General features: G+C 36.0%; 1 protein-coding gene across 2 annotated transcripts in view; it reads left to right on the forward strand.

Moving 5' to 3' along the window:
* The window catches only part of AP1G1 (adaptor related protein complex 1 subunit gamma 1), an 80,656-nt gene that overhangs the window by 19,657 nt on the left and 43,038 nt on the right, over positions 1–17,961 (forward strand). For both annotated transcript variants that reach the window (XM_043599592.1, XM_043599593.1), the window contains exons 2-3: positions 2,508–2,711; positions 14,569–14,693. In XM_043599592.1, the coding sequence (XP_043455527.1) occupies positions 2,511–2,711; positions 14,569–14,693 (326 nt within the window). In that variant the 5' untranslated portion in view covers positions 2,508–2,510. The remainder of the gene's footprint in view (positions 1–2,507; positions 2,712–14,568; positions 14,694–17,961) is intronic.

The raw sequence follows: 17,961 nt of genomic DNA on the forward strand, positions 1-17,961 counted from the left end.
GTTTAGTACACGTGATCTTAAGAGGGCTAACAGGGAGGAACACAACCAATACCTAGTGAACTTGGTAAATTCCTAATGTACTATCCCTACCTTGAGGAGTGATGCCATAGTGAACTGGTGGGAGTGGGATATCCTCCTGGTTTGTGCGATTAAAACATTGAGAATTAATGGTTTAAGGGTTCTACAGCTTGTATGTACTGAAGATGATGGTAATGGTATCTAATTTTATCATTTTTTTAACTTATTGAGGTACAAGATACCAATAAAATGCACTTGTTTTCTTTTTAATGTTTATCTTTTTATTTTTTGAGAGATATGGAATGTGCGTGTGCCCAGGGGAGGAGCTAAGAGAGAGGTAGAGAGAGAATCCCAAGCAGGCTCTGTGCTGTCAGTGCAGAGCCCAATGTGGGTCTTGATCTCATGAAATGTAAGATCATGACCTGAGCCTAAATTAAGAGTCAGATGCTTAATCGACTGAGCAACCCAGGTGTGTGTAAAATGCTCTTGTTTTAAGTGTGCATTTCCATGAATTTTGAGAGAGATCTATACAACCATCATAAACATTTCTATCACATCAGAAGGTTTCCTTGCATCCTAGTTGATCACCATCCCTACCCTCAACCCCAGGCAGTCATTGATCTCTTTAGCATCACTATAGATTAGCCTGGTCTTTCCTAGAGTTCCATATAAGTAAAATCATAAAGTATGTACTTTCTTGTTTCTTTTTTTTTTTTTTTTTTTTTGCTCATCATAATGTTTTTGAGATTCTTCCATGTTGTGTTGGTTCGGTTTCATTCCGGGAAGTATTCGTTTATTATTATTCACCTATTTATGGATGTTGTTTGAGTTGTTTCCAGTTTTTAGTAATTATAAATGAAGATTCTATAAAGATTTGTGTACAAATCTTGGTGAGAACATATGTTTTCATTGCTTTTGGGTAAATACCGAGTGGATTTCCTGAAATCTGTGCTAAGTATATGTTTAATTTTACAAAAAATTGCCAAACTATTTTCCAAAGTAGTCGAACCATTTTGTATCCCCATGAGTGGCTTGTGAGAGTTCATTTGTTTTATATCCTTGCCACCACTTGGTATTGCAAGTCTTTTAAATTTTAGCCATTCTAATACTGTAGGGTGGTATCTCTCTCTCTCTCTCTCTCTCTCTCTTTCTCTCTCTCTCTCTGTTAATTTTTGTGAGGGACAGAGAGCGAGCACAAGCAGGGGAAGGACAGAGAGATAGGTGGGAAGGTAGGGAGACAAAGGTTCCCAAAGATTTCCTCCTATGTTTTCTTATGGAAGATTTTTAGTTTTGGCTTTAATGTTTAGGTCTATGACCCATTTTGAGTTAATTTTTGTATATTATGTGAGGTTAGGGTTCAAGGTTAATTGGTTCTTTATATAGATATATAGTTGTGCCAGCACCATTTGTTGAAGGAATACCCTTTCTCCTATTGAATAACCTTGGCCTCTCTGTTGAAAATCAGTTAAGCTTATTTGTGTGGGTCTATTCCTAAACTTTCTATTTTGCATCATGATCCTGAGTCTGCCCTTAAATTCAGTTCCACATTGTCCTGATTACTGTAGCTTTGTAGTATTTCTTGAAATTAGGTGGTGCAGATTCTCCAACTTTGTTCTTTTTTCCCCTTAATTTTGGCTGTTACAGGTTTATCATTATTATTTAAAAATTTTTCGTGAGAATATGATTCTAATAGTCTTATCCTCTGAGATTGGTTTATTATTTTTTTCCTCATAACAATTTTCAAAGAGTACCCAGTGTACCAAGATGATTACTGTTTCTTGGAAGTGTTTAAATCTGATAATTGGTCTTCTCTCCTGATCTCTCATTTTGTTGAGTTGAGCTTTTTTTCTTAAATTTTTTTTTAACGTTTATTTATTTTTGAGAGAGAGACAAAGTGCAAGTGCGTGAGGGGCAGAGAGAGGGGGAGACACAGAATCCAAAGCAGGCTCCAAGTTCCGAGCTGTCAGCACAGAGCCTGATGTGGGGCTCGAACTCACAAACTGCTAGATCATGACCGGAGCCCAAGTCGGATGCTTAACCGACTGAGCCACCCAGGCGCCCCAGTTGAGTTGAGCTTTGATTGTGATCATATTCAGTATTTATCTGATAATTTATTGAGCTCTGTTAACAGTTCAGCAGAAAATAATCTGTCTTCTCTAAGGTTAGGCATAGAAAATATGTCTTTTCTCTTTCTTGAGTAAATATTTGGGTTGAGTTAGTTCTTAACATAGTTTGATACTAATGATGGATTTTACATACTGATATATTCTGTGTCTTATCTTGCTTAATACTTAACATTTTTGTTTATATTTTTTCCAGAAATTTACCGAATTAGTGGGTTTGTATATAATAGCTCTGCTGAAGCTTTATGTTGTTGGACTGAGCAAGTCTTGAATTCTTAAAAATTGGAAATTTATGTGAGAAGTTGTGTGAATGCTTTTGGTAGTGAAAAATGTGAACATTTTTATTTAATGTCTTTCTATAAACAGAGGATGCCAGCCCCCATCAGATTGCGGGAGCTGATCCGGACCATCCGGACAGCCCGAACCCAAGCCGAAGAACGAGAAATGATCCAGAAAGAATGTGCTGCAATCCGATCATCTTTTAGAGAAGAAGACAATACTTACCGGTGTCGGAATGTGGCAAAATTACTATATATGCACATGCTGGGCTACCCTGCTCACTTTGGACAGGTAGGCTGGGCTGAGACCACATCTAGCAAGGCTGTTCTTGTTGGAATGACAGCTCAAGGAGGGCAAATGTTTCCCCATCAGTGAGGACAGAATATTCTTGATAGTCTTGTAATCTGATCATTGTGGAACTGAGGGTAGAAGTGAGAAAGTTGCAGACCTGGAAACACATGATACTGCTGTCAGTTGTGCTTTCCATTGAGAATCTCTCATTATATGGATTAGACTATGTTTTGATGGTGGCAGCTAGCTTACTTAAAGACTGACCAGGATAACCACTAGATTGTGATTGGTCTGTTAGAGTGGCTGGACTATAATGAATATTTAAGAAATGTTTGCTAAATGTTTCCTTAATTATATTCTGTGTGCACAATGATACAAGGAGGAACACTCCAAATAGATGTTTTTAAGTAAAGTAAGTTGCCACATCATGGCATTTATGGATTTTGTCCTAATTACTTTGTTACTGGGTTGCTACAGTGACTGTGCCTCCTGATTTTCTACTACACACAAATGCATATTATTAGCTATAGCCAGTCTAGGTTTTGAGCATGGTATTTGGTATTCAAGCAAGACGTGCTTTCTTCTATGTTTATACATATGGGGATGGAGTCACAGAGAAGGGTTTAGTGGGTTTTTAAATTCTTATTAATGCCATTAAATTTTATCTCAGATAATTTAAGAATTGTATTACATACTAAATAGTGTTCTTAAGGAAAAGATTGCAAAATTGAAAGAATGTGCAACATTAGGTAGAAGGAGAAAAATACCATCCATGTTTCCATTATTCACAGATAGCTTTTGTTAATGTTTTATTTAATTTATCCAGGAAGATGGCCACATTTATCTTTTATTCAGCTCAGTAACTCCAGTGAAAGGAGATCACCCCACCTCTGAGTTAAAACAGTAATGGGATTGAATCTTATCAGACTGACTTGGGTTAGTTTTATGCTTATCTTTTGCCTGGTAGTGAGATCACCCTCACGAGAAATACATGATTGAGAGTGGAAGACCATTAATTTCCCAAAGGAAGATTCAGGTGTTAGTATTAGAGGAACGGACCAGGTACTAGGTAGACAAAAACAACAGCTATCTCCTCTGAATAAACATGTTATATGTTTTTACCACATCAAAAAGTGATCCAGGTGGTTATACATTTAATGCATGTCATAGTATAAAGCAAATAGATACTCATACGTTTTTGTTGGTTGATTTTAAGTAGACCCATTTGGTTATATTTATAGAAATCTGATATGTTGAGCTGTAAAAGATAGTCAAGGATGGCAAGGCGTGGGGAATCTCTTAAGCCTTCCACTCGAGATAACCACTGTTAACATCATGGAGTTAAAGGAGTTCTTTTAAGACCAGTTGTTGAATTTAAAATAATAGGATAGATTTAAGACTGATGATATTTCATTTGTGAAAGAGCAATCTCTATATTTCTAAGAGTCATTTCTATACTGTATGTAAATAAAATATGCTTTCCAGCTTTACTAGATAGATGGCTTTTTGGGGGGCATTCTGGAATTTAATTATTTGATAAGACATTTAATTCTTAGGTGGAAAGTGTTAATACTCAAGGAAACTGTACTAAAATTGCACCCCCCCCCCCAAAAAAAAAGGTTTTTCTGAGTGAGAATAGGAATCCCACTTTTAAGTCCCTTAATCTATTTCCTCTTGGAGTAAATCCTGGCCCTATCCAATCTTGCCCATCAGAATTTTTTTATAACATATCCATAAAAAGATTCATATCTCGGTTCTCTCACCTGCATGTATGAATCACAGTACTATTTTCACTTAACTATGTGTAAAAACAGCTACCATTTATTGCATTTTATTTGTTTATTTTATTTGCACTTGTACTGTTCATTATGATAGCTAGTAGCTGTATAGCCACTGGTCTTTTGAAATGTGGCTCGTTCAACTGAGGCGAATATTAAAGGAAAATAAATTTGGGGGGATATTGATGCAGTTACTAGAAAAATGTTTTAGACAACTTGAGTATGTGAATCTACTTTATCAATTGTACATTTAATGAAGTCTAAATACAGTTAAAATATTTTTGATGGATATATAGTGTACATATTGAGATGTGCTGTAAGTGTAAAATATATACTGTATTTAGAAGCCTTAGTACAAAAGAAAGCTGTAAAATATCTAACTAATAATTTTTATGTGGATTATATGTTGAAATGGTATTTTAGATATATTGGGTTAAATAAAATATATTATTAAAACTAATTTCACCTGTTTCTTTTTTACTTTTTACTGCAGTATCTAGCATGATGCTGTTCAATAGAAATAAAAATATGAGCCAGATATGTAATTTAAAATTTCCTACTAGCCACATTTGAAAAGTGTTTTAAACTTTACAATGAAACCCACAAGGTGGGTAATATCCTCATATTGCAGATGAGAAAACTGAAATTCAGAGATTGACTTGTTTAAATTCACACAGCTAGTAAATATTAGGGAGAGGATTAGAACTCAACTTTGTATAACGCTAAAACCTGTTCATTCTTTGGATATAGTTTAAATATGTTTCTTAACTATTTATTTAATTACTTTAGTCCTGACTTGCTGTACAGAAGATTTGAGGTAACATACATGACCAGCGTCTGTTTAAAAAACAAAACAAAAGGATGGTAGAAAATAAGAGCTGGGAAAAGGAACAATGCAGAACCCAAAGCCACTGTACTTGGTGATGGTGAGGCAGCTAAGGCAAGAAAAAAAATCCAGTTACATGGTTGTTATAACCAGAATTTAAAAGCACAGCTACAGGAACCAGACTGCCTGGATGTGAATTATGTCTTTGTTACTTTACTATCTCTGATTTTTTTTTAATGTTTATTTTGAGGGGGGAATGGCAGAGAGAGGGTATGAGAGAGTCCCACAAACCATGACCTGAGCCAAAATCAAGAGTCGGATGCTTAACTGACTGAGCCATCCAGGCTCCCCTCCTGTTGGTGATTTTGAGCAAGATCTTTAACCTTTCTTGTCTCAGTTTCCTCATCTGTAAAATGGGGACAATTTTCATACTCTTTTATAGGATTATTATTATGAAGATTAATAAATTACTAAATGTTAAACATTTACGTTTTCTACATAAATAATTCAAGTATTACTGATTTTACTATTCCCTCAAGGACAGCAAAAAAATTTCTTTGAAAAGTCACTGGATTCTGGGGCACCTGGGTGGCCCATTCAAGTGTCTGACTTCAGCCCAGGTCATGATCTCACAGTTTGTGGGTTTGAGCCCCTTGTTTGGGCTCTGTGCCGACAGCTCAGAGCCTGGAACCTGCTTTGGATTCTGGGTCTCCCTCTATCTCTGCCCTCCCCCCCCCCAAAAATAAATAAATATTAAAAATTTGTAAAAGAAAGTCACTGAATTCTAAAATAGATTTTTATTTATTTATGTATATATGTTTGTATATAATCTCTGCACCCGTGTGGGGTTCAAACTCATGACCCCAAGATTAAGAGTTTCATGCTCTTCCAACTGAGCCAGCTAATTGTCCCTAAAATAGATTTTCTTATGTGAGTCTTTTATCTAGGAGCCTCTTGGTAATGTAAAACAGTGTGTCTTCAACATTTTTACAACAAAAGTCATGATAGATTTCCTGTATGGTTTGTAACCTTTCATGTGTTTGGCTTAAAAACAACCTAGAAATAAAGTTGAGTTAAGAGGTGGGAGTAAATGTATGGGAGTAAAAAAAATGGTGGCTTGGGGTCCAAATTCTTCTACAGATGTATTTTGTATTGCAGAGTACATTAAATTGTTTTGAATTTGCTGCCAATGTAAAAATCAAGGAACTTATCATAGAAATCTGGATTTCTGGTTCCTCTTAGAAATTAGAGGATTTTACAACACTGGATGAACATTTTCCCAGAGCTCTAGTAGGCTGGTGACTTCTCTAGGTGGGGCTTAAATTCTCTATTTCTTCCCATTTCCAGCCTGGCCTGCTATACCCAATTATCTGTCTACAATAGTCTTCCCTTCCATCAATAGAGTATTTATAGCACTCCACTTCCTTATGTTTTTTGAAGTTTTACAGTGTTCTCCATAAGGTCTTACACACTTTTGGTGAAATTTATAGGTTCCTTGGAGCTCTTCTTCCTATTGCAAATAGCAGTCTTAAAAGTTGAATAATTAGGTTTTAGTTATACAGAAATACATCATTGATTTTTGCGTATTTCTCTCCCTAGCAACATTATTGCACTTTTAAGAGTTCCTGTGGACTTCATTGTTTCCATATAGTCAGTGCTGTTGTCTGTAAATAATGTCAGTTCCCTAAGTTTCCATCCTTATCCACATTTTTAATTTCTTTACCACACTGTACCTGTAGTATAATGGTGATAGTAGGCATCTTTGTGTTGAGCACCCATAGCCCAGATTGTGGTCTCCAAATACCCATTTTACTCTAAAAGGGCCAGGACCCATTAGAAAGATGGCTGATCCGAAATCTGGAGCAGGAGATACACAAATTAAGCCTGAACTGTCTTACTGTGCCAGAGAACAAGAAAAATTACAGAGGTCGTGTTAAAAGGATTTAGTAGCCACCAAAAGTGGCTTTTTGTTGTGCCCTCAAATGAGAAAATTTGAGCATTAATAAGGATAATAATAGTAGTTGGAATATACCAAGTAAGTTTATATCAGTTAGTTTATATCAGTGAGTTAATAATTATTAAACAAATTATAAAAAAAAAAAAAACTCCATTGGTCATCTTTGGAGGATACTAGGTACTCATTTTGAAAACTGACATTTATCCTGCCTTTGCTCAACTTTCTGAAGGAACTATTGTTAACCCAGTGGTACATATAGAGAAGTTGCTCCTTAGAGGAAAAGTTTAATAAGTAAATAAAGAGTAAAATAATTAGAATATTACCATTTTGCAATCCTTGATGATCTTCAATGCTAATATCACAAATGAGAGACAACCACCAGGAATAATTATATATTTCCTGATGAAAGTTTATATCACCACCTATGAAGTGTATTTTCTAAATGGAAACAAAATAAAAACTGAAAAACCTGAATCTGATCAAGAATCCTTGTCTATTTAACAAGGGACATTTATAAGGGTGTTCATTGCAGCATTGTTTCTAATATGAAAATATTGGGAACAATCTATGTGTCCACAAAAAATAGGTAAGTTGTGGTATATTCACATGTGGGATACTGTATTAGCAATTAATATAACTGAATTAGAGTTTCTTGTTTGGATGTGAGTAATACTCAAACATCTTGAGTGAAAAGAGGAATATGGTATGATACTTAATATAAACCGTAAAACATTGAAAAACAACCAACATGTGTAGTAAGGACATATGGCATGGCAATGCAATGATGAACAGCAGTTTTGAGTTTTGGTTACTTGTGGGATGGAGAGAAGGAAATGGAATTGAGGCAGAGTGTATAGAGGGCTTCCATTGAATTTGTTATATGAAAAAATGTAAAAGTAAGGGTAAAATGTTAAGAGTTGATAAAGCTGGTTGGTGTGGGTTAGGAGTGTTACATGATTTTTGTGTATTTTGGAGTGAAATATTTCATAATTTTCTGAAGAAGAGAAATGGAACGCAATAGCACTGTGTTAAATGTTTTATTTTTCCCCCCTCTGCTAGAAGAATGAAATAGACTGGTCTCAAATACGGATTTTTATGTTGCCAGACTACATAGTGGTAAAGCAGTTACAGGGTCAACTTTTAAATGTGTGTGTGTTTGTGTATAAACTAGAAAGTTTTTTCTGAATATTGAAATAAAGGTAGCTTTTTAAAATACCTAACCAATCAGTTGCAGATCCATTAATGTTTATGTGTATCTTTTTATCAAGGTGATTGTTTACATCATAAAGCTCAAATGTTAAATTTAAAAGCAAATGTACATGTGCATTTGACCTTGTGGGAAATTGTTCTGAAGGCTAACAAAATAGGTGCAGCTTTTTTCTTAAAGGGCAACCAGATTAAATGTTGATAAAGGGCAATATTTGTACTTGTAGAAAAATGTAACAAGGCCAGAAACCTATTTAAAGAAAGTGCTTTGAAATTTGGAGAAAATTGAAACACTGAGTTATCTGGAAAATGTTTATAAAAATCAAATTGTCAGGCTTTACCTGAAACCTATTCCATCAGGATGTTTTTGGGGTGACCTACCTATTTCAAAACTTTACCAGGCGCTTTTGATCAGTCATGTTTGGAAACCACTTTCTTAAGGCATTGTATTTATTCCAGAGGGAGCTGGTAACTTCACTTTTTTAGGCTTGTTGCTAATGGCTGCCTGGAATGTTTCTGCTGAGAAAAATTCTTAGGCCACTTTAAGGATCAGCTGTAGAGAATTAGTGACTACTGTATTTTCCTTGAAAGCAGGGCGTGGAGGGCAGTGTTAGGGTGGTCTTTCATGACATGGCCTGATTATCTTAGTGATGAGGAAACTGAGGCCCAGGTTGTTGAAATAACTTGCTTAGGTCTCTTAAACTAAACCCAGGATTATGACTCTAAATCAAATTGCTTCTTTCTGTTCCACTATGTGTTACATAAAGAGAGTGGAATCTTCTCTGATGTTTTTTTTTTTTTTTTTTTTACTGTTTCTAACCTGAATGAGTGCCCTTCCTAATTTGTTTTCATAGTAGCTTGTGCATAATTGTCACAAATATTTATGTAAATAAAATATATAAGTATATAAATATTCATATTTATATATGTGTTTCATAGGATAAGTATATATGTATCACACTTATGATATATATCCAAATGTTGGTTTCCTTTTGTGTGCCTTTCTAACTGGGTATCTGTGAGAATGTCTGATACATTGGTACTAGTTTCGTAAGCTAGTAATTTACGAAATTAAAGCAAAACCATAGCATCTCAAAAACAATTGGAAAGTAAATCCTGTATAAAGAAAATCAGTGAATAGCTGAGAGTTACCACAATGAGACCTTTGGGATGGAAGGTGGGGGGGAGAGGGAGAAGGTTGCTGTTGAAAAGCCAGTGGTAGTTAAGAGTGTTGTTGACAAGAAAGACACTGATAGTTAGTGAAAAATACAAAATAACTGCCAGCGGAAAAAAACATAGCCATCATGGGGATTAGAGATAAGGAATGGACATACTTCTTAAACTCCTGCAGCATTACAGGAATAATAGAATAGCACAGTAATCCTTCATCATAAATTTAAGTTATTTAAAACTGATTCTTCCCATTTATTGAGTTCTATTTTCATAAGATTTTGGTCTTAAATTTTCAAAGTCGTTTTCATAAAACAATTCCAAGACTCAAGTGCTTTGTTGTTAGTTTTTCAAATCACATATTATTCAATTTTGGAGAGGGAATAATTTCCCTAGGTTTTTTCTTTTTAATTATAGCATTAATTTTTCTAACCATAGTTGAAAGTTCCCTTCATCCTGCAGTTTTAAACTTTTTCCTCTAGTCCAATATTACTTATATTGTGGATAGATAATGGTAGTTCATTGATGCAAAATTTAAAAGATACAAAAGAATAGATAATGGGGGCGCCTGGGTGGCTCAGTCAGTTTAGTGTCCAACTCTTGATTTCGGCTCAGGTCATGGGCCATGGGATCGAGCCCCTTGTTGGGCTATGTGCTGAGTGTGGAGCCTGCTTGAGATTCTGTCTCTCTTTCTCTCTCTCTCTGTCACCCCCCGCCTCTAAAAAATAAATAAATAAAAAATAAAAACAAAGAATAGAAGATGAAAACTCCACTTTCTGTCCTCTTCCAGTCACTTAGTTTCCTTTTTATAGGCAACCATCTCTTGTCTATCCCTCAGATATTTTATACATCTCCAGGCAATGGAAATGTCCCCTCCACTGTAAAATATATATTGCAGCACACTATCTGCTTATTAATCTGTTTTGAAGATTAGCTCATATCAATATAAAAAAGCTTCCTCCGTTTTTCCAGTTCTTTGGACATACTGATGGTAGTGTATCCAGAATTGTAGTCCATGATGTTTATGAATCATAATTTATTAAGCTGATGCCTTATTAATAGACATTTATTTCCAGTCGTACTGTTTTTTTAATTTTTAAGTTAAAAATTTTTTTCTAATGTTTATTTTTGGGAGAGACAGCACGAGTGGGGGAAGGGCAAAAAGAGAGAGAGGGAGAGGGAGACACAGAATCAGAAGCAGGCTCCAGGCTCTGAGCTGTCAGCACAGATCCAGATGCGGATCTCAAACCCACACTTTGAGATCATGACCTGAGCCTGATGCTCAACTGACTTAGCCACCCAGGCACCCCTTAAATTTTTTATTTTAGGTTGACTCCACACCCATTGTGGGGCTTGAACTCACAACCCTGAGATGAAGAGTCTCATGCTCTACCAACTGAGCCAGCCAGGTGCCCCTCCAGTCTTACTGTTTAAAGTAATACTACAATTGAATAATACCCATTATTTTGCACATGTGTGAATGTAAGTGTGTAAGTTCCTAAATGTGGAATGGTCAAGTCAAATGATATGTGTATTTGTAATGTAGATAGGCTAGAACTTTCTCACTATAGCTTGTGCCAGTTTATGTCCAATCACTAATGCCCTCACACTGTTATAACTGTGAAGCTTTGTTAATAAAATAGGTTAAAAAGTAGCATCTCACTATGGTTTCAGTCTGCATGTCTTTTCTAATAACTTCACTGAGGCATATTTTGTATCTCATATAATTTGTCTTTTTCAAGTGTACAGTTCAGTGATTTTTTTAAAAAGTAAATTTACCTAGTTGGGTTTGCGTTTGTTTTATGAGATTGAACTCCATTTCATGTTTGAATTATTTTTGTTTTCTTTGAACTGTCCATATTTTTTGTCCATTTTTGTACTGAGTTGGTCTTTTTAAAAATCAATTTGTCTTTTAAAAATCAATTAGGATTCTGTTATATAGGATTTCATATCTGTGAAATGGGTTGCAAATATTTTTTCCAATTTTGTCATTTGTCTTTTGACTTTGCTTACAGAGTTTGGTGTAAAAAAGCAAAAGTTATTTTTTATCTCTGTGGTCGTGTGAATATAAAAGTTAAACTCTTTACTGTGGTCTTAAAGCATATGCTAGATTTGTGAGTTAGCAGTGTTGAGGTGAGATTTTTCAGGTAGCTTTCAGTGAGTAGTAGTTCTGAATTTGAGGTTGTTACCTAAGAGGCAGAAGCATTTAATTGATTTTACTATTCTGTAACTCACATGAGAATTGTGGTTTTAGTGGTTGCTGCTCAAAAATGGATGCCCTTCCCTCATATTTACCCCAAACCCCATTGTACACTCCTCCGTCCTTTTTCTTTTTCAACATCTGAAAACTTAGATACTGTTCTTAAAGATGAAACATGGTACTTTCTCAGCACTATTGCTGGCCGCTGATGCCTAAGTGTAGATATGATCAGAGTTAATCTTTCATTGGAGCATGTTTTTAAAATGCCATTTCCAGTCTGTAATCTTATATTTCCTCTCAAATTTGCCATCTTCATAAAGTAAATGCTTATTCTTGGTGCAAAGTTACTGTACCAATGGGGAATATTAAAAAGAGTTAATTATGTGTTTGTCCCTTTAAATTGTAGTTTTTGTTTTCACTGTTTAATTTTTAGATAAGTTTTAAACAAATGCTGGGGCGCCTGGGTGGCTCAGTCAATTAAGCGTCCTACTTTCAGGTCATGATCAGGTTTGTGAGTTCGAGCCCCGCATCGCGTGCTGTGCTGACAGCTCGGAGCCTGGAGCCTTCTTCGGATTCTGTGTCTCCCTCTATCTCTGGCCCTTACCCTCTCTCTCTCTGTCTCTCTCTCTCAAAAGTAAAATAAACATTAAAAAAATTTTTAAAAAATAAACAAGTATTACAAAAAGCAACAACTGTACTCACTAGTCACTGATGACTTTTACTGTGACTGTTTTAAAACTTGGCCCTAAAAAAATACAAAGTAGTATTAATATATAAGAGTAAAGTCTATCTTCCTCATTAGTTCATCTTAATACAGAATTTTTAGATAATTTATTTGAAGCATGATTCAATAAGGATGATAAAAATTTTAGTGATACCTGATTATTAGAACTTTTCTTCACTGCTAAAATATTAATTTATAGGATTATTGAATGGGAAGGTTAAAAAAGCCTTCTATTTGAAAAAGTAAGGTGTTCTGATAATACTTTAGCTTCTAATTTTCTCATTCATCTCAGCAGTAACTTTTCTGCTGACATTGTGAAAATGACTTTCGTCTTCTATTTCAGAAATTGTTTTTTAAAATTTAAATTGAATGCATAGAAGGAAATGAAGGGTTGTTATATAATCTTTGTCAGTTTCAGAAGGCATTTCAGTTCCCCTTTTGGATCCTGGTTCTTCTTGGAGACTTCTTTCATTTGTTGATGGTGGTATAGCCATTCTGCTAACTTTAGGTGCTTATTCTTTTTTTTTTTTTTTTTTAATGTTTATTTTGAGAGAGAGCGGAAGGGGCAGAGAGAGAGAGAGAGAGAGAGCAAGCGAGAGGGAGAATCCCAAGCAGGCTCCATGCTGTCAGTGCAGAGCCTAACGTGGAACTCAGTCTCATGAGTTGTCAGATCCTAACTTGAGTCAAAATCAAGAGTTGGATGCCTAACCGACTGAGCCACCCAGGTGCCTCAACTTTAGGTGTTTCTAATGCAGATACCCTGAGAGAGCAATTTTTAAATAGCTTGAAACAGTTCTGTGAATTTTTTTCATTACTCAATTTCGCTTTTGAACTTAGAGGCAAATTCAGATGGGGAGTAGTCTCACATGATTTTAGACTGTTGTACGCAGGTCTGCATTTGGGCCCCTTTCCTTGGGATGAAATGATTCTAAATGGGAACATAGTTCACAAAACTCCTCTTGGAGAGCCTAACTTATGTACACCTTTGGAAACCATTGCTATAGAAGGAATGTTTGGCCTTTTCCATGTTAGTTGATAGTTTGATAAAGTATATCGAAGTAGTTGTGACATTCAAGAAAAGCTAAGTAGAGAGACTAACTACAAAGACTCTTAAGCTCTGAGGATTTTTAATAGTTATGTAAAGAAGAAATCGCGTAAGACATATTAGGTTAACTCCACTCCAGAGAGTTCCTCTGGGTTTTTTTTCCCCTCTATATTTTTATTACTCATATCCTACTAAACTCTCACTTCTCCCTACTACATGGCTCAAGCCCTAAATGTAGCACTTTCCCCATTATATTAAAGTTCGTTGTTCTTTCTTGTTGTATATTCCTGATTTTTTTTAAAGTTTATTTATTTTGAGAGTGCACACATGTACGTTTGTTGGGGACAGCAGAGAGGGAGGGAGGGAGAGAGGGAGAATCCCAAGCAGGCTCCATGCTGTCAGTGCAAAGCTCCATGCCGGGCTCCATTTCATGAACCATGAGGTAGTGGCCTGAGCCAAGATCAACAGTCGGATGCTTAACCCACTGAGCCACCCAGGCACCCCTATTCCTGATATTTAAGGTAGTGTTTGGCAATTTGATGTATTTCCATTTACTGCGTTTTTTGATATTCAAAATGTGAAACAGACCTTAAATATACACATAAGTTGAGTGCTCATTTAGTACAACTTGGGGATTAAATTAGGAATTGGGTTTATTAATATTTTATTGTAATATTTTACTAGTTAGTATTTATTTAAATTGTGGAACTAAGGTAAATCTCACAGATTATTTGGATAGCAAATATCATAGGACCTTGCTGAGATCTATTCTAAAACTTGGTAGCTATTATCAAGATTTCCAAAGATGTTAGTATTTCCCTTTTATTAAGGCAGTTTGGTATCTATTTATTTTAGCTATCCACTGACTCTGGGTTAAAAACATTGCTTTCCTGATTGTGGTAGCAGTTTCTTAATTTCTTTTTCTTTTCTTTTTTTTTTTTTAATTTGCAGTTGGAGTGCCTGAAGCTTATCGCCTCTCAAAAATTCACAGACAAACGCATTGGCTATTTAGGGGCAATGCTGCTGTTAGATGAAAGACAAGATGTCCATCTTCTCATGACCAACTGTATCAAGAAGTAAGTCTTACCTTTCCTTCTTTTAAGGACCTCTTTGTGCTTTTAGGTTTTTCTTATAATACCAAGAGCTTCTGTTTATTGATTTTATTTATCATCTAGAATATGTTTGGGGCACCTGGGTGGCTCAGTGAGTTAAGCATCTGTCTCTTGATCTCAGCTTAGGTCTTGATCTCAGGGTCATGAGTACAAGCTCTGCGTTAGGCTCCATGCTGGGCATGAAGCCTACTTTAAAAAGAAAAAAGTATGTTTGAATTGCTCTTGTAGTTTATATGTAAAGAGGCTAAGCAAAGGTTTAAACCTTCCATAGGGGACAATTAAATGAAGGTGTTGCTGTACATCTTTAGGCATAGGAACACAGTTTAGCAATGAGACAAGAATTTAGGCCTTCATAGAATAGAAAAAGCATTGGTAAATCACAACTTTCTTATATTTCCAGGACCTTGAATACCATGAGTAATGAAATGTTACATTTATTAAAGAATTACCAGTGTATGTTCTGAGTAAATACTATTTAAAGGTAAAAATAGAGGTCTTGCATGTCAGTGGTCTAATCCAAGATTTCAGTTGCATGAGGTTATACTTAGTCCTGTGAATTTTTGTGAATGTCTTTTTTTCTCTAATGGATGGATGCTTGGCTAGTCCAATTATGTTTGTTCAACTTACAAATTGAGGAATGCTTACTGTTTGGAGGAATTAGAGTACCCAAGCAGGGAATTAGCAGTTTTTCCCAGCATCCTTCTTACAGCAAATATCTCTTAGAACTTTATAAAAGTTCTGAGGGCCTTACTGGCTAACAGTACTTTTTGGTTTGTTTTAGTTTGATTTTGGTGTGTCAATTCATAGTTATTCTCCTTTTGTAGATTGCTTTTTCATTTGCAGTATTTCTTTATTTGATAGAAAGTAGAAGCAGGGGGGTATCGGCGATCAAATTTATAGATACTGAACTCTTATACTTTTCTGTGGTCAGTAATGTCCTACTTTAAAATTTCCCAGTGAATGGGGCACCTGGGTGGCGCAGTCGGTTAAGCGTCCGGCTTCAGCCAGGTCACGATCTCGCGGTCCGTGAGTTCGAGCCCCGCGTCGGGCTCTGGGCTGATGGCTCGGAGCCTGAGCCTGTTTCCGATTCTGTGTCTCCCTCTCTCTCTGCCCCTCCCCCGTTCATGCTCTGTCTCTCTCTGTCCCTAAAATAAAAACGTTGAAAAAAAAAATTAAAAAAAAAAATAAATAAAATTTCCCAGTGAATAATGGAAAATTCCAAAATGAGGATTATGATTTGGTTGTAAATACAGTGTGTATAATGTAAATACATTGAGTCTGTAAACTTAATTTTGGGAGAATCTTGTTTTTTGCCCTTGAAATAAACATTGCTGATGAAAATACCAAGTTGATTCATTTATTCAACAAATATGTATTGTATACCTTTTGCATGCCAGGAGCTGCTATAAACTCTGGGAAGGGAGAATGAAAAAAAAATGGACCGAGATCCTTGGTGTCACAGAGGTTACATTCTACACGAATCTTGCATACATTTTCTTTGGAGAGGTCTCTGAGAGTTTCTTTAATTTTTGTTCTTGCATGCTCTGTTGACCTTATTACTTAAGCCTTCAATCACATGCTGATGATTTGGCAGTTCTATTTAGCAGCAAGTTCATATTAAAGAGTTAATGTCAAACTCAAGTATAGGTTTATAGCTTGATAAAAGTTGAAGATTGAGGCACATAGGTAAAGAAGAAACCTTTCTTTTAATGAAACCTAGACAAGCTCCAAGTGAATGTGAGAGAGAATTAATTGTTGGGAATTGATCTGGCTGGCACTCAGTCTAAGCTCAAGTTAAAGGACTTTGGATCATTTATTTTTGTTTTTTTAAAACATTTGTTAATGGGTTTTTTTGTTTTATGTTGGGTTTTTAAAAATTTTGTTTTTTGGGGCGCCTGGGTGGCTCAGTCGGTTGAGCGGCCGACTTCGGCTCAGGTCATGATCTCGCAGTCCTTGAGTTCGAGCCCCGCGTCGGGCTCTGTGCTGACAGCTCAGAGCCTGGAACCTGTTTCAGATTCCGTGTCTCCCTCTCTCTGACCCTCCCCTGTTCATGCTCTGTCTCTCTCTGTCTCAAAAATAAATAAACGTTAAAAAAAATTAAAAAAAATTTTTTTTGTTTTTTGTTTGTATTATAGGGCATCATAATGTACTAGCAGTTTTTATGTTTAATAATGAATGTTTCCTTCATTGTTCATTGGCATAGAAAAGCTCTAAGACATTAAAGATCTTGGAATCTTTAAAAAATGGGTATGATAGGGGCACCTGGGTCAGATGGTTAAACATCATCTGACTCATGATTTTGGTTCAGGTCATGATTTCATGGTTCATGAGATTGAGCCCGCATCGTGCTCTGCACTGTTAGAGCAGAGCCTGCTTGGGATTCTCTCTCCCTCTCTCCCTGCTCCTCCCCAACTCATGCTGTCTCTCTAAAAATAAATAAACATTTAAAAAATTGTATATGATATTTTAAAAGTTTGCAGTATGCAAAGATTCTTTTAAAAAAATTTTTTTTTCAACGTTTGTTTTTGGGACAGAGAGAGACAGAGCATGAACAGGGGAGGGGCAGAGAGAGAGGGAGACACAGAATCGGAAACAGGCTCCAGGCTCCGAGCCATCAGCCCAGAGCCCGACGCGGGGCTCGAACTCCCGGACTGCGAGATCGTAACGTGGCTGAAGTCGGACGCTTAACCGACTGCGCCACCCAGGCGCCCCTGCAGTATGCAAAGATTCTTAACCATTGAAAAATGAAAAGTTGCCTAAATATTTTTGGGAACTGGGAAACTAAATGGTAAAGTCATAGTTAATCCTTAAACGTTATTTTACCATTAATTCTTATCTTAAATACTCAAATTGTTAAAGAGTAGCAAACCTGGCTAATTTATACTTTACTTTCTTTTCCTTTCTTTGTTCAGGGAAGATTAAAACCATTTGTTAGTTCATTTAAAATTACTAGTAATGGTGTTGTTTACAGAGACCCATTTTAGACCTGAAGACACCTTCAGATTGAAAGTAGGGGGATGGAGAACCATCTATCATGCTAGTGGTTGCCAAAAGAAAGCTGGAGTAGCCATACTTACATGAGACAAACGAGATTTTAAAATAAAGACTGTAATGAGATGAAGAAGGGCATTATATCATAATTAAGGGGACTATCCACCAAGGTCTAACAATTGTAAATATTTATGACCCCAGCGTGGGAGCAGCCAGATACATAAATCAGTTAATCACAAAC

This window comes from Prionailurus bengalensis, chromosome E2 (assembly GCF_016509475.1).
Source record: "Prionailurus bengalensis isolate Pbe53 chromosome E2, Fcat_Pben_1.1_paternal_pri, whole genome shotgun sequence".
NCBI lineage: Eukaryota > Metazoa > Chordata > Mammalia > Carnivora > Felidae > Prionailurus > Prionailurus bengalensis.